At 46.0% G+C, this 27,635-nt stretch overlaps 11 protein-coding genes across 11 annotated transcripts; 3 read left to right on the forward strand and 8 right to left on the reverse strand.

Annotated features, from left to right (window-relative positions):
- Nucleotides 1–59: 59 nt before the first annotated feature.
- VTP01DRAFT_10015 (uncharacterized protein) lies at nucleotides 60–1,601 on the forward strand (the record flags this gene model as incomplete). The annotated part of the gene is made up of 2 exons (XM_069378331.1): nucleotides 60–844; nucleotides 914–1,601. The coding sequence occupies 2 exons, from the start codon at nucleotides 60–62 to the stop codon at nucleotides 1,599–1,601; spliced, it is 1,473 nt and encodes a 490-aa protein (XP_069239440.1).
- A 538-nt stretch (nucleotides 1,602–2,139) lies between these two features.
- Nucleotides 2,140–6,094, reverse strand: VTP01DRAFT_10016 (uncharacterized protein; the record flags this gene model as incomplete). The annotated part of the gene is made up of 8 exons (XM_069378332.1): nucleotides 2,140–2,430; nucleotides 2,495–2,935; nucleotides 3,005–3,072; nucleotides 3,131–3,321; nucleotides 3,386–5,292; nucleotides 5,385–5,461; nucleotides 5,523–5,724; nucleotides 5,813–6,094. 8 exons carry the CDS (start codon nucleotides 6,092–6,094, stop codon nucleotides 2,140–2,142), a joined length of 3,459 nt encoding a protein of 1,152 aa, XP_069239441.1.
- Nucleotides 6,095–7,151: 1,057 nt separating this feature from the next.
- VTP01DRAFT_10017 (uncharacterized protein) lies at nucleotides 7,152–9,409 on the reverse strand (the record flags this gene model as incomplete). The annotated part of the gene is made up of 4 exons (XM_069378333.1): nucleotides 7,152–8,556; nucleotides 8,634–8,912; nucleotides 8,966–9,043; nucleotides 9,264–9,409. The coding sequence occupies 4 exons, from the start codon at nucleotides 9,407–9,409 to the stop codon at nucleotides 7,152–7,154; spliced, it is 1,908 nt and encodes a 635-aa protein (XP_069239442.1).
- Nucleotides 9,410–9,459: 50 nt separating this feature from the next.
- On the forward strand, nucleotides 9,460–9,892 carry VTP01DRAFT_10018 (uncharacterized protein; the record flags this gene model as incomplete). The annotated part of the gene is made up of 2 exons (XM_069378334.1): nucleotides 9,460–9,563; nucleotides 9,748–9,892. The coding sequence occupies 2 exons, from the start codon at nucleotides 9,460–9,462 to the stop codon at nucleotides 9,890–9,892; spliced, it is 249 nt and encodes an 82-aa protein (XP_069239443.1).
- Nucleotides 9,893–11,631: 1,739 nt separating this feature from the next.
- VTP01DRAFT_10019 (uncharacterized protein) lies at nucleotides 11,632–12,168 on the reverse strand (the record flags this gene model as incomplete). Its single annotated transcript, XM_069378335.1, has 4 exons — nucleotides 11,632–11,664; nucleotides 11,723–11,804; nucleotides 11,870–12,048; nucleotides 12,115–12,168. 4 exons carry the CDS (start codon nucleotides 12,166–12,168, stop codon nucleotides 11,632–11,634), a joined length of 348 nt encoding a protein of 115 aa, XP_069239444.1.
- A 219-nt stretch (nucleotides 12,169–12,387) lies between these two features.
- VTP01DRAFT_10020 (uncharacterized protein) lies at nucleotides 12,388–14,169 on the reverse strand (the record flags this gene model as incomplete). Its single annotated transcript, XM_069378337.1, has 6 exons — nucleotides 12,388–12,523; nucleotides 12,582–12,841; nucleotides 12,900–13,334; nucleotides 13,391–13,983; nucleotides 14,057–14,107; nucleotides 14,163–14,169. The coding sequence occupies 6 exons, from the start codon at nucleotides 14,167–14,169 to the stop codon at nucleotides 12,388–12,390; spliced, it is 1,482 nt and encodes a 493-aa protein (XP_069239445.1).
- A 1,541-nt stretch (nucleotides 14,170–15,710) lies between these two features.
- VTP01DRAFT_10021 (uncharacterized protein) lies at nucleotides 15,711–16,028 on the forward strand (the record flags this gene model as incomplete). Its single annotated transcript, XM_069378338.1, has 2 exons — nucleotides 15,711–15,777; nucleotides 15,853–16,028. 2 exons carry the CDS (start codon nucleotides 15,711–15,713, stop codon nucleotides 16,026–16,028), a joined length of 243 nt encoding a protein of 80 aa, XP_069239446.1.
- A 271-nt stretch (nucleotides 16,029–16,299) lies between these two features.
- Nucleotides 16,300–16,713, reverse strand: VTP01DRAFT_10022 (uncharacterized protein; the record flags this gene model as incomplete). Its single annotated transcript, XM_069378339.1, has 1 exon — nucleotides 16,300–16,713. The coding sequence occupies one exon, from the start codon at nucleotides 16,711–16,713 to the stop codon at nucleotides 16,300–16,302; it is 414 nt and encodes a 137-aa protein (XP_069239447.1).
- Nucleotides 16,714–16,918: 205 nt separating this feature from the next.
- On the reverse strand, nucleotides 16,919–18,990 carry VTP01DRAFT_10023 (uncharacterized protein; the record flags this gene model as incomplete). Its single annotated transcript, XM_069378340.1, has 4 exons — nucleotides 16,919–17,063; nucleotides 17,123–18,338; nucleotides 18,394–18,643; nucleotides 18,718–18,990. The coding sequence occupies 4 exons, from the start codon at nucleotides 18,988–18,990 to the stop codon at nucleotides 16,919–16,921; spliced, it is 1,884 nt and encodes a 627-aa protein (XP_069239448.1).
- A 122-nt stretch (nucleotides 18,991–19,112) lies between these two features.
- On the reverse strand, nucleotides 19,113–20,677 carry VTP01DRAFT_10024 (uncharacterized protein; the record flags this gene model as incomplete). The annotated part of the gene is made up of 2 exons (XM_069378341.1): nucleotides 19,113–20,303; nucleotides 20,369–20,677. The coding sequence occupies 2 exons, from the start codon at nucleotides 20,675–20,677 to the stop codon at nucleotides 19,113–19,115; spliced, it is 1,500 nt and encodes a 499-aa protein (XP_069239449.1).
- Nucleotides 20,678–20,926: 249 nt separating this feature from the next.
- Nucleotides 20,927–27,531, reverse strand: VTP01DRAFT_10025 (uncharacterized protein; the record flags this gene model as incomplete). The annotated part of the gene is made up of 15 exons (XM_069378342.1): nucleotides 20,927–21,511; nucleotides 21,562–21,800; nucleotides 21,856–21,931; nucleotides 21,986–22,145; nucleotides 22,202–22,389; nucleotides 22,444–22,720; nucleotides 22,776–23,145; nucleotides 23,200–25,453; nucleotides 25,508–25,686; nucleotides 25,746–25,917; nucleotides 25,968–26,211; nucleotides 26,268–26,425; nucleotides 26,485–26,646; nucleotides 26,707–27,419; nucleotides 27,474–27,531. The coding sequence occupies 15 exons, from the start codon at nucleotides 27,529–27,531 to the stop codon at nucleotides 20,927–20,929; spliced, it is 5,835 nt and encodes a 1,944-aa protein (XP_069239450.1).
- Nucleotides 27,532–27,635: the final 104 nt, after the last annotated feature.

Here is a 27,635-nt window from a genome sequence, read left to right on the forward strand (position 1 = left end):
TCGCTTGTTCATTTTACTATCCATCGACATTTAAACCATTCCTTTTCTCCCTTTCTTTTATGACAAACGCCATGGAACAACAACCACCTTCTGACGGTCCTCCTCAACTTCCACCCATCGATTCCCTTTCCATTGCCCCTACTCCTCTTCCAAAAGATAAGGTGTACCAGGCACAGCCGCCCACACCTCCGCCGCATACTCCTACTACAACGTTTAAGGAGCAACAGCAACAGGAACCTAAAGAGTCTTTGCCGGTGCCTCAACAACCACAGCAACTCCAAGTTCCTACATCCACCACGCTCTCGCCCACAAAGACTTCTCCAAGCCGACGGTCAACCTTGACACCTCCCAGCACACGGTCCAGCTCAGTGTTTGATGTGGGCGGCGCTGGCAGCGAGCAACTCTTGGACCATTCGCACCTCAAGCCTGGTGCCAATGCGTCGCTCTTGTCGTACAACCAGACAATAAACATGTACCGGGAAAACGCCAAAAAGACAAACAACCCAGATGTGCAATGTGATTTTGCCATCTTTATGGTCGAAGCCGCAAAGCCCCTGACAACGGATCAAGACGAGGAAACGCGCTGGGAGTATCTTTCTGAGGCTGAAAAGTTACTGAAACAGCTATCTTCTCGTGGTCACGCCGAGTCGCAGTATTATCTCGGCAATCTGTATGCATCGGGCATACTGAGTCGCAAAGGAAAGAATGAGTTTGACAAGGCATTCCCGCTGTTTGTCCAGGCGACCAAGCATCACCATGCCGACGCTGCCTTCCGCGCCGCCAAATGCTACGAGGATGCGCTTGGTTGCCGCAGGGACAACTCGAAAGCCGTGCAGTTTTACAGGTTCGTTTGCAACAGTAAGAAAAGATGCCATTATATATCTTTAGCTAATCGACACCAAACCATTTTTAGGAAAGCGGCCACTCTCAATCACCCAGCTGCCATGTACAGGCTCGGCATCGCGGAGGTCAACGGCGATCTTGGAATATCAAAGAATCCGAGAAACGGCGTGAAATGGCTCAAACGAGCGAGCGAGGCTGCAACCCCAGAGTACCCGCACGCGGTGCACGAGCTGGCGCTCCTCCACGAAAAAGGAATCGACAATGTTGTGTTTGTGGACCTCGACTATGCAGTCTCCTTGTTTGCGCAAGCCGCTGATCTCGGCTACGCCCCATCGGCTTACAGATTAGGAGAATGCTACGAATACGGCAAACTCAACTGCCCGCAGGACCCAGCCCTGTCCATCCATTACTACACCCTCGCCGCCGAGCAGGGCCACCGCGAGGCATGCTTTGCCCTCACGGCCTGGTACCTTGTTGGATCTCCTGGCGTTCTCCCACAGTCAGACGAGCAGGCTTACGTCTGGGCGAAGCGCGCCGCCGATAAGGAGCTGCCCAAGGCCGAGTATGCACTGGGATACTTTTCTGAGTGCGGAATCGGTACAGTACGCAACACAGAAGAGGCGATGCAGTGGTACAAGAAGGCAGCCGAGCATGGTGACACGAGGGCGATCCAGAGGTTGCAAGGCAAGCCAAATCCTCCACCTAAACAAAAAAAGCAAAAATTTGGCAGCGGTGACGACCAGTGCATCGTCATGTAACATCCCATTGTTTCGCATCATATCTCCGTTCCTCCCACCAGCTATACATTTTCAGACACAAACACACACACATACATATACACGTATACATGCACATGCAAACCTCCACATTGTCGCGGACGACACCCATCCCCTTGATTACCATTCATCATCCCGTTCTTTTCTTTTCTTTTCTTTTCAATTATCTGTCTCTTCCCGCACCTCTTCTTTATGCATTGCAAGTTCTCTCTCACCCATTACGCACAAACACATACACCAATTTTTGCAGCGCGTCCTATTTTTGTTGTCGCTGCCCGTACTTGTTAAATTCTCTTTCAGGGCCTTCTCTTGGCCCTGCAATTAATAGACTTTTCCATGATCCTTTTTTTTTTAAAAAAAAATAACATTACAGAAGCAATCTACGCGGGGGCTGGTGGATGTACAGTAATGTAAAGAAATGAAAAAGAAATGCACGGGGCATATAATAACGATAATGAAAATGACAAATGATAAGATATACGTAGTAATGCGTACTTCCTTTTTTTTTGGAGGGGGTATATCAATGCTTGTATTCTAGCCAGACGCTGACACTGTCTGGTCCCACCAGATCACGAATAGTCGCGATAAGTGACTCTATCTCGGCAGCCAGCTGCTCCGAGCTCATAAGATATGCGCCGTAGTAAGTGTATTCAGGGTCGGCCAAGCGGTCCGGACGCAAATTGCGGATTTGTCGAGCCTTGTTAGTGAGATCTCGGCGTGCTCGCGTCGGTCGAAGCACGTACGGCGGCAAAGGACACTTGTTACTCAGTGCATTTGCACCCATATGCAGTGCTGTCAGGAACGAAGCAATCTAATAAAATCATGGTCTGTTAGTAGAAGAACAACATTCTAGTCAGGTGAGGCGTAATTCTTACCGCGGTCTTTCGTTCCTTCCATGTATTTTGCACGAGCTGCATACGCCATCGCTCAGGAATACATTCGAGCGCATATTCCATATCGATCATGAGGCACACCATGTTCTCGAGCGTCTGCAAGATGTGCACGTACTTGTCTTCAGGGAAAATGCCACGCAGCGCAGGCTCGAATCGGCTCTGCTCCAGCAACACGCGCTGGCCCTTGATCTGTTTAAGGATCGCTGCTGCCACTGCACGGAACACTTTGCGGTTGCTCACGCTCACGTTAGGGTCTCTCTGTGCGTTCTTTAGTAGAAGCGCCAGGAACGACGAGTACAATGCAGCGAGGTCGCCGAGCGTACGCGCTATCCGATGTCGCAGTTCGACGCGGCCTGTCCTTGGTAGGGGGAACACGCTGAATATCAGAGCGACCACCACGCCGATCAGAACGCAAACAGTGCGCTGCATTAAACATTGCTGCTTTAGCATCATCGCCGATACCAACGCTTTAAAGTGTCATCCAGCACCCACCTCGTAGAGAACTTCGTACATTGAAATATTTTTGCCGCTCATCTGATAGTTGTATGCGTATCCAATAACTATTCAAATTGACATCAGCCCAATCAGTGTCAATAAAACTCGGGTATGGATACTTACTGATAGACGTCGTGATGAGGGAAAAGAGACCGGAAGCTTTCCAGAATTTGCCATTGAGATAGATCAGCCACCAAGGCAAGCCAAAGAAAAACATGAGCAGCGTCAAACCAACGCGGTTCACGCGACTTATTTCCCAGACCAATATGGAGCAAACGGCGCCGATAAAAGTTCCAACTGTGCGTACCATCACCCTGTGCATAGCAAACATCTTAGACATCGAGACTTACTGAACAAAATTATTTCGGAAACACTCACCCGAAAAAGTTGCTACCGACCGACGGACCCATCCAGACTATAGCGACAACAGCCGCCCATTGACCCCGTGCGCGGTTGTACCAGCCATGCGATTCCTCGATAAACCCAGGCAGAGCCAGGATGATAACGACCGCGCATGCTCTCAGTGCAAACGCAGTGTCAGCTGTGCGCACGTGTCTTGCCCAGAACCGCCACAAATTGTAGCAAAATCTTTGGAAGGGAGTTGTCGGATAGGCGACGTCTGGGTCGTGGTACATGAGCGGATCCAGCCCGCCGTCGCAGCCGTTGCCACTCTCATCACCGTCAATACCGCGCTGCTGCATTGATCGCTTGCGCCTGTTTCTCAGTTCGCCTCGCTTTGGCAGGGATAGTATGTTTGCTCGACGTGGCAGCGCCTGTTCGTTGACCGTTGGTGCATTCAAGTCGTCGCTGAGCATGATATGTGTAGCTCGGTGGGATAGTGTACGCTGCAGCGACTCCATGTGGTGCGCTTCGACGATAGTTGTTGGAGGATCGAGACCTACATCTGCCTCCATTTGGCGCCTTTCAAAAAACTTTCTAGGCGACAAGTGCGGCATCCACACACGTCGCTTCTCGCGAGCTTGGATCATCTCGTGCACCAGCGACGAAAGCGTGTATACGCGTTCGGCGTATCCTCGTAGATTGAATTGGAAATGGAGTAGTAGAAATAGGATGCGTCGAGGGATCGGTTTGTCGCCCGGATGATACAGGCGCTCGAGGCCGCACAGCCGATGCATATCGAATTCTTGGATAGCTTTCAAAAGCTGAATGGACGGATCAACATCCTTGTCAAATTTGCAAGGTTGTTCCTTCTTCACGAATAATCTATAGATCCAGGGTTTATTCTGGAATTGTGGGTCAATGCGTTGCAGGTATTGAAGACGGATGGTGGTGTCATGGACAGCAGACGAACATGCTTGCAAAAGACTGTGGTAGATTGGACGCACGGTTTTTAGAATCTCACTGTATTCGCGGCGCCAGGCGCTGTATCCATCGTCAGGTGGCAATGCAATGGTGATGTGAGTATCAGGTGAGTCTGCTGCCTTTTTTACTTTATATTCTTTATCGCTGCTATCGTCGTGGTCGTCAGATTGCTTTTTTACGGCGATTTTTGGCTTGACGTAGATTTTTCTCGTGGATATTCCTGAACCTTCTTCGACGGGAGGTGGCGTCTCGAGGGCTGGATTAACAGGAGTTGGCATTCGATTGCCATACATGGGTGAACCGCCCTGGTCATCGGAATCGGAAAAGGATACGCAGGAAGACGACATGGACGACAAGGATGCGCATGACATGTTTGGTGCTGTTGGCACCGGCTTGTTGTCGTCGTCGCCGCCGCCGCCATGCATCGAGATATTTGTAGCGTTCTGCAAGGTTGCATAGCTTGCATCTGCTGGAGCCGAATCCATACTCTCCTTTTCTGCAAATTCCTCCAGGCGCCGTGCAACGTGACGTTGGAGGTGAGCTTTGCGCATATTCTCCTCCATGACTCGACTGAGACTAACGCCTTGGAGCGGTACCAGCATTTTCTTGAGCAGTTTCGTCATCTCGCTGATATCCTTTGGGGCGATGTAATTGAACGATATTTCCCGGCGAACAATACGTTTCTTTTCTACGAGACTGCAGAGTGCAGAATCAAGCATCCGATGTACGACGGGCAACGATTCCGGCGGTGGACTGCCGCTAGCTGACAAATAGATGGACTCGTCTCGTGGGTTGCCCATGTGTAAGAATCCTTCCGCCTGGCGGCGTGCAATACCATCGAATGTTTCCAGCGTCTTTACAAGCTGTTCGACACAGATCCTCGTGGAGTTCTCAGGCCACAAGATAATGCCAATCACAAACACTATGCCAAATCCCACCATCACGGGTACAAATGTCTGGAGCTGAAATAGGAATAGTTCGGAGCAAGAAAAAAAATGGTTGAGTGAATCCCATCAAATGTGCATTACATGACAGCTATATTTCGTCAACCTACCACTGTCCTAGGATACCACTGTGTATCAAGTACGCCACTCGTTAAGCTGATGACGAGGATCGTGGCAGACAGCATACCTGAAAGATGATTTGCCTTAGTTGTTGCCTCTTTTCCACAGATCAGTTCTTTTTTGCGTACCTCCCAGGTTAGCCTGCTCCATTCGCGCACGAACATAATTTAGACAAAATGTTCCAACGACCAGGAAAATGGCGAGGACGCCTGACACTTTGGGTTGCGCAAGCGTTGGATCGTCAGGATTGCGCACCAATGACGCACAGAATGTGCCGAGCAGAGACCAGGCTGTTGAGACTATGCACATCAAGGTGCCAAATACTATATCCTAAAAGTTTTTCCAGTTAATAAACACAGACACGGGATCGAATCAACACGGGTGCCTTCTGCCGTTTTGTTCACAGCCATAAACATACCTCTACCAGCTGGCCGTACGATTTTGCGGGATGGATGAAATGGACTGCAACTTGGGCAAGGATGATACCGTAATCTGTTAGTCGTCGGATCGGCTCGATCATGAGCAGGGCAAACGCGATGGTTGCAGCCAGATCGGCCTTGAGGATCCGTTTGATCACTGGCCACGTTAAGGATTCCCATATTCCCCGGATCCGTTGCCGTATATTTTGAAGGGGCAGGACATACGATGAGGCGGGCGAGAAGTGGAAGCTGATTTGCGTTCTTCCGGCCTCTTTGTTCATGATAGTATTGCCACAACTCCTTTCCCAATCGTTATCGCAATGAATGAAGGATTAGCGAAGGAGACGATGCAAAGTAAACGGACAAAAGGGAAAAGAAGCAAAGAAAGAAAAAAACAAAAAGAGCAAAAAGAGCAAAAAGAGAAAGAGAAAAAAAAATGGAAAATGTTAGTTCCTCCTCGCGGCGGGGCCAAAAAAAGTGCTACAGCTGCAGAAGGCAGCAAGGAAATCAACGAAAACTGTTTAAGACGATCTGTTTTGTAGCACCAACTCGGGCGCACCACTGTTTACTGGCAACAATGACCCATTGTTGTAAACAATAAAGTTTTCTTTTTCCCTTTCTTCTCGCACGCACGTACTCACACAAAAAGGGTGCATGACATCGTTCGGAGTAAGATGTGTCATGGGTATTCTAAAACATGGTACGTTGTTTCTTGTCGGCATGATAAAACCTAAAATAAGACCAAGTTACAGAATATATCTTTCCTGACGCGCGTTCTCTCTCTCTTCGGCTTTGCAAGCGGCAGCAACACCTGCCAGATTATTCTGATCGAGGCCATCGTTTACGCAATGTTACCATCTTTAAATATTATTTCTGCTTGCCCTGCCCTCCTGCGTCGATCTACGCCGCAACGTCAACAAGTTTATGCCCCTGGAAGCTACGTCGATCCTTTTTTTGCATCCCTGTGCGCAAACGAGGGGTCGGCTGCAGAAATCTTGTGCAATAATGGGAAGAAATGAGGAAATCCCTGTGCGTGCGTAAGTGTGTGCAACCTAGCTGTCACACCGCTGTCGTCGCTGACATTTGAAACATGAAAGTAATATGGCACACACATCAACCTTGTTGTTTTTTAAGACATATCTATGACGGTTTTGAAACTAACAAAGAGAAAGAGAAAGAGGAAGAGAAAGAAATGGATACATATTGTGTAGCAAGTAATGTATAAACTATGATATACGACAAGGAGTAGAAAAAAAAGGAAAAAAAGATATATAGTTGGGAGGAAAAGAAAGAATTTCCGTAAAGTATATATGATGATACTACTAGCTTGATGGGAATCTAAGACGCTTGTTGCTGATTACAGATATTGTTCACGGTATTGAACTTGCGAGCGCCAACGTAAGGGGTGGTAGGAGTCGTTGGCGAGAAGGCACTTGTTTGAGACGTGGCAGACGACAACGTCGGTGTGCCTTGATGATGAGGAGCAAAGTAATGCGGCGATCCGCCTGCTGTGTTGGTGCGTGACCTGTTACCACTCCAATCCCCCACTGCAGTGTCGACAGGTACTGGCGGCATGCTCATGCCATTGTGATGTGGCGGCGCTGAGGAAGGAGTATGTGGAGGTGGTGGAAGTGCGAGCTTTGTATCATGCTGCGACGGCGGCGGCGCCTGATGCTGATGTTGTTGATGGTGATGTTGATGATTTGGATACTCCGCGTTGCCGTAAATATGCGGTGTAGGCGAGCTGGGAGAGTTTGGATCGGGTGGCATACTTGAAATCATATATGGATGTTGGTGATGGGAAGGCGGTGGCGGTGCAGCAACAGCAGCGGCAGCATGCGGGTACGGCGACGGTGCCTGGCCTGGTGTCGACGTGGAAGGAGTGTGATGGGTTGGTGTTGGTGGAGCGCTGTTCATCATCATTGTATGTGGCATCGGAGGAGGCGCATGCATTGGGTGTCCACCGAAGTGCGTATACGGCGAATAATATGGCGGGTACGAAGCACCATACTCACCCGGCATCATTGCTGGTGGTGTATACGGCGGTCTCGGGAACGCACTGTGGAAGCGATCGTCATGCGCAGACGGAGCTGGTGGCGGCGGCAGCGACAATGGCTGCGGGGGAGGTGGTGTCGACATGTGCTGGCTATGCTGAGAAGGTGCAGACGTCGTTACCATTTGTCCCATCCGTTCCTGGTGATCTGCATAGTGGCCCGGGCTACGTCCACGTACGACCAGAGGCGCTGACTGGCAAGCAGCGACCTTGATCTGGCCGTGATCTGTCTCTGCATAGAGCTCAACGAGACACACATAGTACTGCTGTGCAGCGCGGCGCTTGCCATTGTTAGCGGTTGCCGTCTTAAATTGGATACGTTCAAAAGTGGCAATGGATTGGTTCGTGCTGACAGTGCTGAGATTCAGGTTTCCACCAGGGATGATAGGTTTAGGCTGAGGAACCATTTGAGGTCCCTTGTCGCGCTTAGGGGTATGCTGTACGAGCTCGATTCTCTTTTCGCTGTTGGAGACGCGTGCAGAAATGCCGATCAAGAAACGTCTCACCGGAAACAGTGCACCGTCGTCGCCGCGAACAAGCGTTTGCACTTCGTGATCCGGGAAATAATGGCTCACGCCCTGGATCGAGAACGACGCGCTGACCTGAAAATAATTGCGACGATAGCACGTCCAATCATTGTCGGCTAAAAAGAAGCCACGATCCATTTTGGCATGAATTGCTACATCAAGCCTGAGAAGGGGAGCACAAAGTTTTAGTCACATGATTCAAGAGGAAAGCAAAAAACTTGAAACACATATGTTACTTACAGTGTCGATCGGTCCACAGCAAATAAATTATCCGCAGATTTTGTCGAGCTGAAGAACGGGCCGGTTTCTGGGGGAAATAACGAGTCGCTTCTACCGCGTTTCCTTGCCAACATGTAATCGTTATTGTGGAAACCGCCGTATGAAGCGGCGGCCGCTGCGGCTGCGGCTGCTGCTGCTGCTGCCGCGGATTCGGCACCTCGAGTCGGCGATGGAGGCTGTTGGGATCCGTCTGCAGCGGGATTAGGGCGGGGCGTGCTGGGTTGCGAAGAACCGGCCATCCTTTATAAAATCTGAGACGTTTTATTCGTCTGCTAAAAATAGCTAGGACTTACCCTTGGGACTTTTCATCGTCGGGTTTCCCATGATATGAATTTGCATGCGGAGAAGTAGGAGGAGGAGGTTGTATCGACCTGTACGTTAAGAACGTGGAAAAGAAAATTCAGGGATCAGCATTTTGTGTTGCTCGGACGAAACAAACAAGGGCGGAGAGAGTGTGAGAGCGATCGGGACCAGTGGTGGGGCAAAGGATAGAGGAGGCAGAGCAGGTGTAGGTTGTACCTGTCGCACGAAACAGCGACAGAGCACGCATGATTGACAGTAGGGATGACAAGCTTGTATACGGTTACTTACGTTGGTGGTTGCTGCTGATATGCAAACTGCTGCTGCTCCACTGGAGAGTAATGTGCTTGCTCGTTGTTTTGCAATCCTCCTTCAGGCTGGGACAGCGGCTGACCTGGGTGTACTCGCCACTCTTTGGAGTCGTGTACAGAGTTCATGGCGACCGTGTTAAAAAATCGTGCGGAGGGCGGACTTTCTCGGTTGAACAATGTGGAATCGAATCAAGGCAGTAGAAGAAAAAGACAAGTATCTCCTCCACTGGTACGCAAAGTTGACACAGTCCAAGAAAAAAAAGAAAGAAGTAGGAAAAGAGTAAAGAAGAAAAAAGTGAGCGATTGGGACAAGCAGAAAAACTTAAAAGAGTTGACCAATCCCGTTATCGGGAGCTAAAACGACTTAATAAGGTTGAGAGGCAGATGCGTATCAGAAAAAAAAGACGGAAGAGAAGGCAGGTACGCAAATCTTTACATCAAGATCTCGAAACGGATTGCGTTAGCACTTGTGACTATGATCCCGTTATTTACAGCTACTCTCCTATCCTGTACTTGCTGCAAACATGGCACCCATTGCTAGGCACCAATGGGTTGCTGCTGCTTGAGCCCTTTTCGTCCTTCTTATTTGTTGAGCGCAGGACAGGCTAGCTGTTTCGAGCCATGCTCAAACACATTTTCCCATAGTCACACACACATACAATTCGGAAAGCGCTCTGTTGCCGGGGCAAAAAAAAAAACGCGATCAAAACAGGGTAAATCCCCCATTCTTTGTCAAGCAAGGGAACACTGTCTGTGCGCGTCGCCTCGTACAGATGCTACCGTACACACCGCCAGGGCCTTGCTTGTCAATGTGTATCGTGAAACAATAGCAAACCTTTTAATCTTTCAGAAAAGAGGAAAAAGAAATGCGCCGGGGGAATAAGGCGATCTAATTTTTGATCTTCTGTGTCCGTCGGCCCGGGTAACCCGTTCCTTCTTTTTTCACGCAAATCTTTTTTACACAGCTCCCCCTCCTCTTTGAAGGACAAGAAAGAGTAAGTGAAAGGTGAGCGTGCATTTCTTCAAATGCTTTCTTGTGCAACATGTTACCAACGCCACAGCCCTTTTTTTGCATGTGATGTGTACGTGATAGTCTGGGCCACCACCACCACGATATTCTTCGCTGCCTTTGCTTTGCTGCTACGCTTTATTCGTGATTTAAGAAATCATAGAACCACAGCCAACCCCGAGCATCGTCTGCCAGAAAAAGGAAAATGAATGATTCACTTTAATTTAATGCGCCGCCTGTGATAGGGACGCCTATAATACATCAAGCATCAGATGCCGTTAGATACCCAGAAAATAGATAGGAACTATTTCAGTATCACGTTGCACCTCCACTCCCCCAATTATTCCGAACAAAAATGTTTATTATCACAATGTTAATCATCAGGTAACAACGAAAAAGCTCATTTGCATCACAAATTGCTCTCTGGATTATGCGCGGAGGAATAGATGATCCACGGTTCACAAAGCCATGAGAGATTTTTGTGCGTTGCAGGGCTATTTCCATTTAATTAGCCAACTTTCCATACATGAGTGTCTTGCTTCTTTTCAGGCACAGATTTCATCCAGTTTGGATTCACCCACTTCAACCTTATAATATGCGTGGTAATAAATTTTATAACGTCTGATTCGAGATATGGCATGCGTCTTGCAAGTTTTGCCGCACCCGCCTTTCTCTTCCAAATTCCACCGCTCATTAGGAGAAGCTGGTGCTTTTGTTACATAAGCTCCGTATGTATCAGCAATACTTCGGAAATTGCAGCTACTGTCTGCACCAATGGTGGAAAAGAGACTAACCAAGTATTGCAGGACGCCACGGTGTCTCTAGTAGCAGTACTTGGAAATCTCTAGGAATCATCAGCCACGTGGTTAAGCTTTTGCAGCAGCTTACATTTGTCAATATCCTTGTAAAACGTAGAACAAGTAATAGCCGCTGCAGAAAAACGATCTTCCTTTCTCTCCAAAAATGAAGCTTCACAAATGATCCCCCACGTGGATAAACACCGCTGCATTGCTTACCATGACGACGACGAGCAGCGACAAATGCAAGTAACTTTAAACGATCTCTGCATGCACACGTATCTTACTGCACATTATATAACGTACGTAAAGGTTTCAATAAGGATCATATTACACGTAAGCATTCTTTCGACTTCCATTTATCCTGCTGACACTTGCTATAGCAATCCTTCGTTATTTTCTTTTGATTTATTTTTTCCCGTCTAATATTCGGCATGAATCGTCTCTCGTGGCGGCAGTAAAATAATCAGTATAGTAAGTTCAGTTTATACATGTTGCGTTATGTATATTGCCAAAGGTATATGTACAGCTGGGAGGCGAAGTTACACCCTCGTCCGGGACTCGCGTGGCATGAACTGTTGTTTGTGCAGATCAATACGACACGATTTTCTATAACCTCTCCTCAAGACTTACTCTAGAAACGTTTGGGTTTGAAAGGATAGGACCAATGATCGGCAACCGACGCAAAAATCCAAATATGACCGGGAAGAAGTCACTGTGGCAAGAAGGAACAGTTGTGAAAACCATGAAAACCCGTTTCTCGTAATCGTCGATACGTACCCAAAGAGATTGAGAAAGCCAAATAGTTCTAACAAAAAGCCAAAAAATGGATACTTGCTCAATACCAGGAAAATGCCTCCAAGAAAGCAAATGGTTCCACGTAGTTTTTCGCGTCGTGAAAAGAATACAAGCGTACTCTTGGGCCCAATGATGGCGGCGATGCCACATAGAAACAAAATCTAAATCCGCAAAAGCATCAGCAACTTGTCTTCTGCATGCAAAAGCCCTTTCTTTACTGTACGTACATTGCCAATAGCCAGCAGACCGGCATCAAACAACATCATCACGCCCAAAGTCATGAAGAACACACCAAAGGCCGTTAAACCGACGCCGATCTCTTTAACATACGTAAGCAGGTTGTAAAAGTATGCAGAAAGTTATGCAAAAGTTTACTTTGAAAATCGCTTAACCACATGGTGTATAAAGGCAAAGGTACGAGAGAAGAATAAAGGGAAGAAAAAAAATGAAGGGGGGAATCTTTAAAGTTCTAGTACGTGGCAAAAAAAATCAATCGGATCTCATGCCGCACTTTCCTCAAGACTGGCCTTCTTGTGGCCCAGGAGTGAGGAAAACAGCTCGTCTGACATCTCTTCATGCCAAGTGCCTGCCGGTATAGGAACCATGAAATTCTGCAGTTTCTCATGCACATCAAACCTATTCAACGTCACGCGTCAGACCAATTAATATAATTAAATTCTTATCCCAAACTTACCGCAACTTGCGGTCCTTGCTGGCTTTTCGATCGTATACTCTAGTCTTCTTCTTCTTGACCTCTGTCGCCTTCCGCGCTGCCCACCTCATACCCATAGCTATCGGATCATCTGTGTCTACCATACGCGCTTCAATAAGTTCTCGCAAAAGCTGCTGATAAAAGTCATTGTCATCAAATATTTCGGCATCGTATCTAGCCAAATGCCGATCCACCTTGCTTGATGGGTCTTGCTCTGAAGCTTGCATCTCTTGCTTCTCCTCCTACATCTAGGTTGTTAACATTGATATTTTCATGCCAAATGATTGACAGTGATGTTACCTTGCCGAGGATTTTGTATTCTGCGCGCTGCAACTGTGTTCTCTTGATCAAGGATTCCTTGTCGCTAAGTATATTTCCAATTTGTGTCATGACATTCTGATCAAAAGCCTTGAACTTTTTGTTCAAGCGCATGCCAGATGCGGCCTGCACTTTGTTGCTCCATTTTTCCAAAGTCGAGTCACGGAAAGGCACAAAGACTTGGTTGACTTGAGATATATCGTTCCAGAGTGCATCAATGTATTCATCATCGTCGTCCAAGTGTCTCTTTCGTGTATTAAAGTCGCGGTCGCCGAGTTGCACAGCATCGTTTTCTTCCAAAAATCCGGTTCGCAGCTCCATCAAATCATCAATTGCGTCCCTAAGCTCGCTCTTGACAGCATCCAAGTCTGGCTCGATACCTTCCGCTTGGGCCAAAAAGTCGGGCCATACATCATGCTATACATTTTCCTTAGCAAACCAATCGATATCAGCAGAATTTAAGGTGCACATACCTGTGGAAGCTGGTTTGCCAGTTCAACAGATTTGTGGATACGAATACGACTTTCCAAAAAGTTCTCCCACAAGGTGATCTGTTGACGAACATGCTGGCCCTTTTCGATATCGCTCTGAGCACTGGCGGACATTCTGGAGATCATATCCTTTTCTTCCTGCTGGATCCTCAAGAGCTCTTGTTTGATCTCTGCATTTTTCTCGTTATCTTGCGCTTCATCGTCGTCTTCATCCTCCTCTTGCTCGCTGTTATCCTCAGCTTCTGATCCACTTTGTTGATCCTCCTCCTCTTCTTCTTGTTCGCTTTCCCCTTCTTTGTCAGATTCATTTTCAACATCTTCTATTTCGTCGAAAGCATCCGGCTGCTCATCCTCGTCGTCTTCTTGTTCTTCCCCAGATGAATAGATATCTTTTCGGCTGGTACGCTGTCCAGCATACCGGGGATCGTCGAGAATGAACTCTTGCTGCTTGCGTAGAGAGCTTCGGCCCACTTGCACGTAGTGATCTCGACCAGTGTCATCGTCAGCCTGAGCGTCGTCTTCGCTTTCCAAGGCTCGATCGTTTATTGGTTCCGTAAGATCCTCTGGATCGTAGTCTACAGACAAGAGGGATCGATGCCGATCAGCAACCTGCCCTGCAACAATTGATTTTCTTTCTTAGCAGCATACCTTTGGGTGCAGTCAAATCGAGATCAGCAATCTCGTCAGCAAGCGTTTTCTCTGCATGAAATTCAGTTAGACCAAGTATTTTTGGGTATAGCTATTATAAACATACTCGGCATTCTCGAGGTGAGCGAAGCGAGGGAGCCTGACTATGAAAAAAGCTGCCCAGAAAAATCCTGCAGGTTCATCCTGCGCCATTCAATTGCAGTCACAACCCGAAGATTCGTGCGCGGCTCAGGATGTCAGCTCGGGCGCTCCATTGTAGACGATCAATAGAAAAATTTGCAATACTCGTGACGAGATCTAGAGCTATACATGCACTTCCATCATATTCATCAAGTAAAATGATGTTTGTTTACGAACGAAATGCGTAAGAAGTATTTATTTCAGTGCATGGATCAGGAGCAAATTTATAAAGAAGGATATTATACTTTATGAGGGGGGTCCTAATAAGTATATATGCCTTTCAAATATCAGCATGTTTACTATAAACTTGTCTACAAAAAAGGGCCGTCAATAATACTTCTCTAACATAATATCATATTGTTCCAGCTTTCTTAAGTTGAAATTGCTCACTAATAGCAAACTGTACCATGTGCTTTAAGAGCGAATATCGATATCAGTAACCGAATGAATTAGTTTCACCGAGTCGAATACGCAGAGAATTTATTGATGTCAGCATAGTCAAGGAGTCAACATAGTCAAGGACTCGACCATCTGCACTATCCAGTGTCATCTCTATTATATCAATGACGCTTTATCATATTGATGGGTTCCACCGTGGTCGATCTTCTTCCTGTGAAAACCATCCGACAATAATAATAATGAACCGCCTGGACTATGTGTGGTTCCTGGGTTACATATAGGCAAGTTTCTGCCAGTTGAAACGAAACAGTGAACTACTTGTTTTCAATCAGGATTTCAACTGCACGGCAATAAAATCGACCTTAACTCCATTTCCACGATGTGATCCAATTTATTCTGACAACATTACTATCCTGTTGAGTTGACTCAAATTGGATAAAATGGCTCACATTCATGATGAATAAACAACTCATGCGTAGAATTCAGATGGTGTTCCAATTCACAAGTCGTCCTTTTTACAGCAGACTGTGATAGAAGAAAGAATACAGCATTGGATGATCCTGTTGGACAATAAAGAGAAAACCTAAAGTTCCAGCAATAATTCCACCGAAAAAATTAGAATGCAGTCATGATATATTGATCTTCAAGTTCAGCGCCAAAACGGAACAGGATGGAGCTCTTGATAGAAGATTATTTTCTAGAATGACAATGCCACATTCTCCAGGAGGTAACACTCAGAGTTGAGGGTAACATTTGTACGCTGTGATCTGCCTAGGCTATGTGTGCTAAAATGTCAAAGGATGGTGCTTAACGTCTAATTTGCACCATGTTGATCACGCGACAATGGGCTTCTTACTCCTGAAAGGTATTATGCCATATGCGGAGGGAAAAGATTGATCCGACAAAGCAGTTACCTTGGCCTTGAAGCATGCTATTTATAATTCGCCAAGCAAAATCCAGTATCCGCATTCGGATGCATATTTTTCGTGCAACTGCAAAAAAAGAAAAACGTATAAAAAAGCAGAAATTTTCCCTTTTTCATCTCGTTCTATTCATACAAGTCTCTTGAATTACTATGAATCAGCAGCAATATTACCCTCCTCCACCGCAACAATCTTATCAACAACCCCCTCCTCCGCAAGGTACGCAAACTGATATTCTTGATCTGATCTGCTGTTTTCTGATTTAAGACTCATATCTTTTCTTTTTTCTGCAAGGTTACTACCAGCCTCAGCCGGCGCCACAACCCGTCTATTACCAGCAAGCGCCACCGCAAAAGTCTTCCGGGTCTAGCGGATGCCTGGGCTGCCTCACAGGATGCTTGGTTTGCTGTGCACTTGAAGAGCTATGCTGCTGCTGCACTGAGGAGGCTTGCGAAGCCTGCCTTTGTTAATTCATAGATCGATCGATCGATCACCGTTCTCGTTGCTTTTACTACTCTTTCTTTGTACTGTATAGCATCTCTACGTATATCAAAACATTCTATTCATCCCCGCCCCATTTTATTTTCTGTGACAGCATACTTTTCATCATGTATTGCCTGCCCTTTGATTAATACATAAACGAGGACATCCATCGGCAAACTGCTTTCAAACCAGGAACGATTTATTTTTAGAATGCATAAATAATGGGATGGGAAAGGAGGATATGAACAGAGTGTGATCTCATACACAATGCGATGCGAACCATTGGTTCAATTGCCTATATCTATAATCGCATCGTCTTAAGCGCTGCGGAGTCATTTGTTTCTCTTTTTCTTGACTGTTGAAAGACAGGCAGTCTTCATCAATTGGCGTAAGCAAAGGCGTCTCGATTTCGTCATCTTCTGTATCGCTATCTTCACTATCGGTTTCGTGCACTTCTTCAATGTAAAATCGCTTGAATGAAGGTGACAACAATGGGTTTCTTTTCGTATTTGAATAGAAAGGCACTTGATTGCTATCAGTAGCCGGCAACTGTCGTCGCATAGGAACCCAATGTGTAGCAACAAAGGGATCTATCGTTGAGTGGTCTCGTTTTGTTTTAACAATGTAATACGGTGGCAAGCAGAGCATCGAGGTGCTAGACTGATCCATCATTATTGTGAGCGTGTTTTATGCAAAGTGGGGAAGACGAAAAGGAGTAGGAAGATGGAAAGGAAGTAGGGCATGGCTTTAAATACAAATAAATTATATGATATATACCATTGTTGTTTTTTCTATGGGCATTGTTGTTATGCTCACTATCGCACTGTTTTCCTCTCAGTTGGGGTACCCCAACATTGCAGTAAAGCGTGCGCGCAGTTTAGCGCAAATAGATAAACCAAAGTTCGCCGATTGCCACCGCCGCAGCTCCCGTTGCGATGATAGGCAACAGCAACAGATTCCACTTTAAGAATTGGAAGTAACCCAATGTATAGATACCTTTTGTCTTTAGAATATGGTCAAACCTAGAGATGAAGCGTATGAATTTCAGCTTGTAAGATGAAAAAAGAAGAGTGATTCTTACATGATACCGGCCAGACTTCCCACAAGTGTCAAACAAGCACCAAGGTTACTTCCAATAACTAAACCAAGCACGGCTGCTTGCGTGATGACGTCTCCGGTCTGTGAATGCGCAAAGTTTGGATGTTGCAAGACTCTTGTCAGCAGAATTGTCATCGGCAGGTTGTTTAGAAACTGGCAGACGATGATTGATATCACCATCACGCTAAATACCGTGACCGCGTAGTTGGGAGTCACCGTATTCAATGCGCTTGCAAAGATGCCAATAAACCCAACTTCAGACAAGCATTCAACCAGCATAAACATACAGATGGCAAAAGGAAGAATCTTCCATGGCATACGCGCGATAACGGCCGTTGATGTGGGAAACTGCTCTTGGAGCCGGCGGATCGTCTTGAATCTTCCAGGTTTTACAGATTTGGCAATTGACGACGATGTCGTCGTTTCTTGCTTCTGCAGTTCATCCGGTGTAGGAGTAGCTAACGTTCTTTTTCGCAATCGTAAATCTTCAAGATTGGTGGTATTGGCAGGGGGCGAAGGTGTTTTCGACGATGATGGCTCTGCCGCTGGTGCTGCTTCAATGACAGTGCTCCCGCTAGGTGCCGGCGTGGATGGACCGTTATTTTCTGGGAGTGGCATGAAATCCACCGATCCCAAAATACTCATATCGATGAATTCACTGGCTCGTTCTTTATCTTCGTCTTCATCTTCGTCGCTGCTACCACTGCTGTTCAATGGTTTTGACAGAGGCGCAGGAGTTGGGACCGATAAAGTCTGTGACAATGCATCGTCTCGTCTGACGACTTCCAGAGGTGGCTGCAACCGTTTCCGTCGGCTTTGGATCGCACTTTTTATAGGCAAATCATGCCAGAGATCGTGCAGTAACATGACCACCGCAAATGGCATCGTGACCATCCACACCGAGACGCCGTGCACAAAGGATGTGCCCACAAGTGTTGCGAGGCAGACACCTAGCAAGCATAATCCAAATATTGCGCCAGTCTCATCGATGAGCACAGAGGCAGGATCGGCATCGGGAGGATGGATCACCCGTGGAAGATAGCGCTGGCTTTTAAAGATCACACGGAGAAGGATGTATGCTATACCCAAGCACACGAATGTAGGGATGAGCATCCAAGCAGAGTATTCAATGAATGTCAGGTTGAATGCTCCAGCGACGACAACGTTGGTTGGATTGCCGATATATAAAGCCATGGAAGCTGCATTGTTCTTTTGAGTATGGTTGCACGGCGTTCGACTGCAAATTGTATTTACCAATATTTGCTGTTGTAAACTCGCTCATCAGGAAAGCAGTTGGCTCAATATCAGATACACGTGTAAAGTATGAGAGGAATGCCGTTCCTGTCAGGACAACTACATCGTTGCTAGCCAGCCCGCTGATAAGACTTGTCAGCATAAAGAACAAGGTAAATGCAAGGGTGCCTCGGTTTCCAGCACGTCGAGAAACCCAAAACGCAGAAAATTGAAACAATCCAGTCATGTCCAGTGATATACAAATGTATGCCTGCCGACATATGAAAGATATCATCTCGTCAGAAAGATCCACATCGCAGTTAATACTTTTGCTTGTAAAGTTACCAGTGAGTAAAATAAGAGCATGATGGCGTACGGCTGTACACCTAGATTGGTGCCGAGAAATCCGTCACGCAAAGTCGTGCCTGTCATGGTCTGGCTTGCCAGAAGGATAATGACGCCTAGCAGCGGCACCGTTGCCAAGTCCAATGGAACTGGTATTCGAAACACCTTAAGGCGAACGGGGCGAATAACAAACACAATTACAACTAAAAATACGGCGAGAGCCACCCATGAATGAGCATTCAGCTCATCCCGGTCGCGCCGATCCAGTTCCATTACGAGCTCATGCAAGCACAGGAAAGAAGAAAAAGAGGAACATTCTTCAAAGCAGGAGGTTTCGGATCAAAAAAATAATGCTGTACATGCATTTCGGGGGAGAACAGGAACTCAATTTTCTGTTAATGACGAGTGAGGTCCATGCAAGCTTCTCTAACGAGTAACTCGAACTCGGGTGCAAACTGTTCGCATATGCTGGCCGCTAAGCGTGGATATTTGGGATGTTCGTCCGCCAGCACCGAGATATTGATTTTGCCGTTATACGATACGAGTCCGATTGCTAAACAACCCTTGCCACTCTGCGGTGGCAACACACGAAAATCAGAAATCGCTTGTCCCCCAAACACAACAGGGCGTGTAGGGCCTGGCAAATTCGTAAGGACTGCGTGTGGAATATCGGCTAATCTGTCCACTGATCTGTTCATAAGATTGACCAATCCAGGCACTCGGGCCAGCACACGTTGTGCGAACCATTCGTACATAAGACTCGGCATTTTTGACGCTTTGATCGCGAGCATTTCGCGCCAAACTTGACGGAACAAGGTTTTTGTCGAGATTTCTTCCATCGAAAACCATCCCCAGGTTGCACTTACAATGTTTTGGAAACTACAGTCGTCTCGGCTACGTTGTGACATAGGTATGAGCAAACAGACGTGTTTGTCTTTCCTGAGATTCTGCTGTTCCAGATAATCCTTGATACACCGCGTCACAACAAGTACCATGATGTCATTGATGGCACCTTGCCCCAATGCTCGCTGGACAAGCCTAATGTCCTTAATACGAATAGGCTCTGACCATGCAATTTGTTTTCTGAAAGCCTGCAGTCCATCGTAGTAAAGGTCGTGATGATGTGACCAACGTCTAGGTAGTATGCAATAAAGAAACACCCAGAAATCATGGATGAGCGTTCGCAAGAGTGCTTGTCCTTCTATGCAAAGCGCAATAACGCATTGCAGCCAATGTGGCAACAGCAGCCAAATAGGATCCGGTATGCTATCGTGCCTTCTATACTGCTGCTGCTTTTTTCTCCTAGGAGAGCCTGCAGCGTACTTGTCGTTGTTGCTATTATCTGTTTTCTCGTGATCATGAAATTTATGATGACGATTATGGTGGTTATCGTCTTCGTCACTTGAATGTAATTCTTTTCCTCCGTCAGCGCTGCGATGTGTGATATCCCAGAGGCTGGATATAAAGCTATACCCATCCGCCAAACAATGATGCGCTTTCCAGAAAAATGCGCAGCGTTCACCGTCGAGTCCGGAGATAGCATGAAGTTCCCATAACGGCTTAGAGTATACGAACGGACGTGATATCTATTTTTATTTTGATGGATGTAAAGTTGAGTTATCGTCCGGAAAAGGATGATCAAGTATGTTACCTGATCAGCTACGTAGTCTTGCAAAGCTTGCTCCGTAGGTTCTTTTAATTGATGGTGCATAACATTCATGCGCGGCTCCCATCCACGTGCAGGCGTCCACTCGGCAGTGTTGATCAACGATGCATTGGCGGGCACCATTGCATATCTAGGAAACCGATCACACAACTCGTTGATTGACTGATAAACTCGTCGTGAATCCAGCCTCTTCTCAAACATCCAGAGTCCAGAAACCGTCATTAACCGTCGTGGATGCTCAACACGCAGCCAGAAATCATCCAACCCTGAGAGGAACCCTTCTTGCTCGTCCATTGCAGAGTGTTATCGGAAAAGGAAGAAGCTTAGCTAAATACCCGGCCATTTCCCCTGCATCTATGTTTGGAAACCCTTGTTTCGAACAAATCTTGCTAACGTTCTCGATATTTGCCCATGCGTCCGGAAGAAGCATCCGTGTACAGCATTCGTACACAAATTCAATACATATTATGCGTAGAATGAAACCAGTTTTATTTACATATATCATAAAGCTGCAAACTTACAGTGAAAAGTGTAAGGTGCAAATCATGCAAACTTATTATAATATCCTGAGCATACCCAGTAATGAGTTTCTGCATTTGCATCAATACCCGAAGGTGGGAGTTTGGAAATTGTGGCCAGACTAGAAAACATTGTAGCTTTGTGGCTTGCAAAAGCTTGACTTCGCAGGATGCCGCGACGAGTCATGTTTTCAAGGAGTTCCTTCAATTCTGCAAACGTCAACAGGTCTTGCATAGGCCTATGCAACGCACGTTCCGTGATGCCCGGTCGCTGCATGACTTGCTGGAAAATATTCTCTTCGCAGCTGGCAAGAACAGCTGTGGTAACGTTGCCTGTTATGCTATTCCACATCCGAGGATCAAGGACGTCTTGTTTACAGACTTTATTGATGGCAATTGGATCCCGTTTGACTTCAGCAGCAATATCGGTTGCTGACGCCACTCCAGTCCGTGCATCAATGACCCAATTATCCAGATGTGTCACCAACACATAGCGTAGGGATTCGAAGCCAACGCGATGAACCAGTGGAACCTGGCGCTGCATGAGCATATCCAGACAGTTGCGAATCATGACATCGCTTGCTCCAGGAACACTTTCAAGAACTTTATCCTATTTTGAACGTTAGCGCAAGATATACAAATAACTTTTATAAAAATTACCTTGATCTCCGGCAACGAGGCACCGCGATCTTGGACCTTTCGCAGATATTTCACTATCGCATGAAGCACAGGACGACTTTCTGCATCCTTAGTGTGGAAAAATCCAGACCATTCCACTTCAAAGGCAATTTCATCCAATGATTTGACCTCTGTACTCGATGGCTCGATATCCATCAGTGCCTCATTTGTTGAATTCTCCATCATGGTCATCTCAATTGGAAAGTTTGTCAGCGATTGATCTATATTTATCGTCAGTCCATCGCAGCATCGTGGTAATTGCTCTACACTGCATACCAAGCATTCGTGCGCGATACATAGGTATCAGATGCTTTGTCAGCTCTAGACCTTGGTTCATGATATCAAATTGTATCTATTGCTATTGCTAAATAAATTTTATCTTTCAAATATCATCTTCTATACGTACCTTATCGGTGGATAATAAATCTAGGAGGCATGCCATTATGCCATTGGTAACCAACGTCGCATTAAATTGCAATTGACCTTGGTTGACAAGAGCTTTCTCGTGTTCCAAGGCCTGAGCAAAGAAGTCTTTGGTAAACCTACCAGCCATGCGATGCTGGTATCTATAACGATGTACATGTCAGGAAATGCTCATTTGCATCAACAAGGCTTTACTTACTTCCGCGATAGACCATAAGAGCTGACAGGCAAACGACGTGCGTGTCTTATACTGTAGTGAGGCTTGACGAGAACTCCTCGCTTATGCGAAGTCTCCAGTGCATATTTCTGTGCCTCCTCAGAGTAGCGGCTGAAAAGACTGTATGCGAAAAATGGATCATAAAGCTCCGTAGGAGTCAAAAGGATCATCTAAGCATATCCTTAGTAGCGCGTAACAAGATTTGACAATATCGAGCGACTAACCCTATATAAGACTTGTAGAAGCTCGTTGATACGATTTTCCGTTTGCAGCTCTGGCAGTTTCTCGTCAGGCAGATTATCTGTTTTAGCGGATCCGTCCTCCCGGATGGTGAAAGACGTGCTTGACAAGACCTGGTTCCGCTGCAAAGACGTCGGTGCGTTTTGAAACCTTTCCTCCAAACGTTCATTGTTCCTTTCGTTTATAGGATATTCAATTTCATAATTCGTCATTCCTTCAATGGTACAAGGCAATTCAGTTGCTCGATAGTAATCCTTGATCCTAAAATTTAATTAGCAATGAAAAATACCGTCTCATTTCTTTTTTAAAAGCTTACTGTTCTATGCCTTGCGCCCGTTGTATAAAGTATTCCAATTGATCCAGTAAATTGAAATCAGCCGACCTGAGATCATCTTTGAATACTCCAGTTTTCAAGGCTTCTTCGTAAAGAGATGGCCATATCTTAATCAAATTATCAAGTTCTTGTACACGTTCGGGATTTCGTCGCAGCAACGATATGCGATAACGGCATGCTTCTGGCTTACGGCCAGGAATAAGTTGCCCGATGGGTTGCCAAGAGAAGCGAGTGAAACGACCACGGTATTTCATTATGACATATGCGTATATCAACAAGTCGTCTTCTTCTTCCTTCCAGGTGTAGCGAGGGGCACGTTTCAATGGTCCCAATGTAGCATACACGTTATCCTCTACAGAGCCGTCAGAAAATGCCGACTATAGCAGCACAAAAATGCAATTCTTACCATCTATCAAAGGTAGATCATCATTTGCTTCCCCTGCCGCCGTCTTTCGTGTCCTGCGTCTCACGACACTTTCAACAGAGTGACCAATGTCCCACCGTGCAAATGCTCTCTTAGAGCTCAACTTGACAGCTTTCGATTCCTTCTCTTCGCCGCTTCGCTTCTGACGTCTTCTTGTCGAACCACCGATTCGTCTCGCCAATTTCTTAGCTGCCTGTATATCCGCTTTTCGCTGAAACGCTTCCTCCATACGCCTGTAATAAGCAGTTACCATAGCCAATGGCATGTCCAACGAATCAGCCAACGTTCGACAGAAGTAAATGTTCTTGAGTGGAGTGGTATAAGTCTTTTTGTCGATATACTGGTTCAACACTTTACGTTGCTCCCGAGTGTAGACAGTAGTGACGGACCAATTCTTTGCAGTATATAGCGTACAGACAAATGGATCATCCGCGAAATTTTCATGCATCGGCGTTGACTCCAGACGAAGATCGCGATGGGAGCATAAATACTGAAGTTCACTCCAATAGATCGCCACATCAGAGCTGCTCTTCAACTCATACGTTGAGATAACTGGAGCATCCGCTTGTCGATAATCTTTGATAGAAACGTGGTCCATAACCTTGTACGCGTTGGGCAGCGAAGACACCGAGGTTTCATAATTTGGTTTCATTTCGTCGTTGTAAACTGGTTCCAGAAGGCCTAGATTCGTTGCAATATCCAGAACGATTCGCAACCGACGTCTGAAGCTATTCTTGTTGGTGAGGAAAACTTCCTTGACTTCTTCAGGTATGTCCTTGATTTTTAAGTCCAAGCTTTTAGGATCCCGGAGGAATTCATGGATTACTGGCGTGAGTTGGAAAAATCCAATGATTTGCAGATACAAGGTGACAGACATTTCATTGGCAATGACTGTTGTAGGCAGAGTGTTGTCCGCCAAGATACCATCCACGTTCTGTTGCACCAAGCCAAATAGATATTGATGCAGAAGCTTCGTCCGAATTAATCTCGCATATACAAATCCGAACTGCATAGCAATCGTAAGCCAGTTTCCACCTGTTGACCTGCCAGGGTATTTTGCTGCGATTTCTGATGCCATCTCCATATTTGATTGTAATGTCCTGATGCTTTCTCGGAGCTCCTCTGCTGCAGCGCCTTCAGCAGAATCCAGTAAAGCTTGCATACGTGAAAGTCGCGCATCCAAACTTTCCACATCGTCCGCTTGAACATATTCAGGTTTCGTTATTCGCATGTATCCTCTTGCGAGTATCTTGGATTCCTGCAATTGCTTCTTAAACAACTCCATTTCTGGTCCGTTCGCATCGATATCTTTGCGGAAAATGACTCGAGTATCTGACTTGGAACCGCTTAAGTGGAAACTTCTTACAACGGTTGTCTGTGCCAGACCCTGCGACTCTAATTTGCGGCCAGTGCTCCACAGCGTTTTCAAGCATATCCTATGGGATTGCTTGCTTCCTGGATACATGTCGTCTAATCTTTTAGCGAGATCATGTCTCATTCTTGCTCCAACTTCCATAATTGGATGATCTTCAAGCAAAGCCAGCATGGCCTTTGTTCGTCGCTCCAAATAGAGGTTGGTGGTGGATTTCGGTGCAGCATGCTTCACGAACTTAATGCCTGCTTTTGTGTGGCCGATAACACCTGTATTATCCGCGGAAGCAGTGCCTGGAAGACCCTCCGTTGGCTGATCACTTTTCATGTTTTCAATGGCTGCAGGTGCTTCAGTGTTTGTAGACTCCTGGCCATCAGCAGCTGGGCTACCCGTAGCGGCCACCGTCGGACCTGCAGGTTTAGGTGTGGTATTCATATCTGCTCTGCTCCTTTTCGTTGCAGGCTCAGACGCGTTTGATCCTTCAGCTTTGACTTCATCTTCTGGAAGAGGGCGTTTTTTAGGACGTCCCCTAGGTTTTTTTGGCTTATCCTCGTCTGCTTTTTTCGCTCTGCCTGACTTGACTGCCTTCAGTACGTTGTGGTTCCGGAAATCGGTTTCAATCAGTTTGGCAGGGCTGATCTCAAATTGGGGCGTCGGTGCATTGATATCAGCAGGAGCATCTTTTCCGAGGAGTTCATTGTAAGCTTTAAGAGTGAAATACCGATACTGACGTAAACGACCATCGAACTCAATGTGACGAGCAATTTGATGTTTCTTGGCGGCTTTTGCTTGTGAATTAAGCATATTATCGACGACTTTCCAAAGGCTCTTGTGGTCGAGATAAGTAATACGTGCCCGGAAATCCTAAATAGCTTCGTTAATATGTCGAAATATGGTCTCCTACAACATGCGACATACTCTGGACGTGGCACCCGTCGTACCGAGTTCCGCAATCAGGCTGAAAATCTGCTGATCATACGTGACATCACGCATAAGTCTGTTGTGTTTTGGTATATTCATCTTGGAAGTTAGAACCAAGCGTCCCTTGAATCGGTTGAAATTGCTATCTTCTTCAGAGATTTCAATATCTGCGGGTACTATATCACGATTCATTGTCAGACATTATATCAAGTTGTAAAATATGGTGGTAGCTTACTGTTGGTGTCTTCTGCAGGCTCATCGTCTTTGATAAGCTTAAGACATCGATAGTTGCGACCGAGCTTCTTTTTGAGTGCAGCCAGCTTTACAATATTTACGCCTTTCATCCGAATAGTTTCAAGGTTACAATAGAACCATTTGCGTACACGTTTCTCGTTATGATTGAAACCCTAAAAAACGATTCAGTAGCCATGTAAGGGAAGTGATAGTTTTAACTTACCAAGGCACTCAAGACATCTTGTACAAACATTGTATGACCCTTTGCACCTTCAAGGAGTTCGACAAGACTATCTTTTAGCTTAGCATTGGTAAAAAAGACACCAGATGCATTAACATTGATTGGTGCTTTGGTGCCTTGCGATGCAAAATCAGCTACTAATTCATCCTTATATTCTTTGCCGCAAAATCGTTTGTGAATGCACAAATTCGTATGTATTCCTCGCAATGTTACTGGCTTTCGAATGCTGATTTCAAGCAGTTAATATCAACTCTGAACTCGATAGGTAAGGTTGATCCATACATTGCATTAATCTTCTCCAATGCCTTGACATAGTGTCCAGTCGATCGCGGATCAGTTTCCAGAACTTTTGTAAGACTAGCCTGAGATATACCGCTTGCTCTAGCCTTCAAGATAGCTTTAAGAACCAAAGTCTGGTTTTCAGATATGACCCGGCCAGGCTAGTATGGAACAAATTAGCTTTGTAGAATTTCTCATTCAAGTAGGACCATCAATGTACCGCTACACCGTAGTATAGCTGCTTTTCTTGTAGTTGTTTAGTAGCGAGTATGCAAAGTCGATTTCCATATTGCTCCTTAACGTCTTCGAAGCTCATATTTTCAATGTTGTGGATCCTCTTCAAATTCTTTTTGATAGTTTCTTTTAAAGCCAGTGTTTCAGCCTATTCGACGATGACACCATCAATCACACGTGAATCTTCGTTCCAATTATATCGTCATACCTTAGAAGGTTGACTCTTTTTAGACTTTGCAGGCTTTTCATCTTCTTCTTCTTCCTCCTCCTTCTGCATTTCTTCATCACTTTCGTCCTCTGGAACAACATCATAGTCATCATAGTCATCATCTTCGGAAGGATCGTCATCGGGCACGAATTCGTCGCTGTCATCGTCATCATCAAATTGTATCTTCTTTTTCGGCTTCGTTTTCGCACGTTTGGTTCGTGTCGGTTTTTCAGCTGGCGGTTTCTTTGCAGTACGTTTTGACCCTCTCGAAGTACGTGTATTTATCGCTTTGCTGGATTGACCATTCTTTTTAGAAGATTCGGCTATGTCCTCATCCGCGACAGTCTCGACAGCTTCTTCAGGCTTATCGGCTACATCCACGTTCATGTCATCTGTCTTATTAGCGTTATCGGACATCGTAACGTCTTCAGGCAGATTATCTTTGCTGGTATCGCCATGTTTGTCGGATTTATCGGCTAACTCATCAGACTTGTTATTGTCGTCGGCACCTCCAGCCTTGTTAGCTGCCGTGTCGTCAATAGGTATGTCAATGTCTTCGTAAAACTCGAGATCAGGTACAAGCAGGGTTGGCCATATAAATTTCATGTACGATTCGTCCAAATTGAGTTTGCCCACATCTTTCGCGTTCGATTTCTGTAGCTCTTTGTTCACAGCTTCGCGAACAAGGTCCCAAAGCTGTGCCAAGTTTACACCTGTTATCTCCAGCGTAAGTATACATGCTTCCAGTCACTTTATAGCGATATTACCATTCTCTCCTTCAAATGCAATCTCATCCTTTACATGATCGACAATTGTGTCAAACATAATTATCGATAGAAAAGGGTGCGGCGGGCAGGAATTGAAACGGAAATGTCCCCAAATTCTTGTCCAGCAGCATATCTATGTGACTTGTTTCGCATTTGCTTGCT

Source organism: Rhizomucor pusillus, assembly GCF_041956525.1.
Source record: "Rhizomucor pusillus strain CBS 183.67 unplaced genomic scaffold VTP01scaffold_8, whole genome shotgun sequence".
NCBI lineage: Eukaryota > Fungi > Mucoromycota > Mucoromycetes > Mucorales > Lichtheimiaceae > Rhizomucor > Rhizomucor pusillus.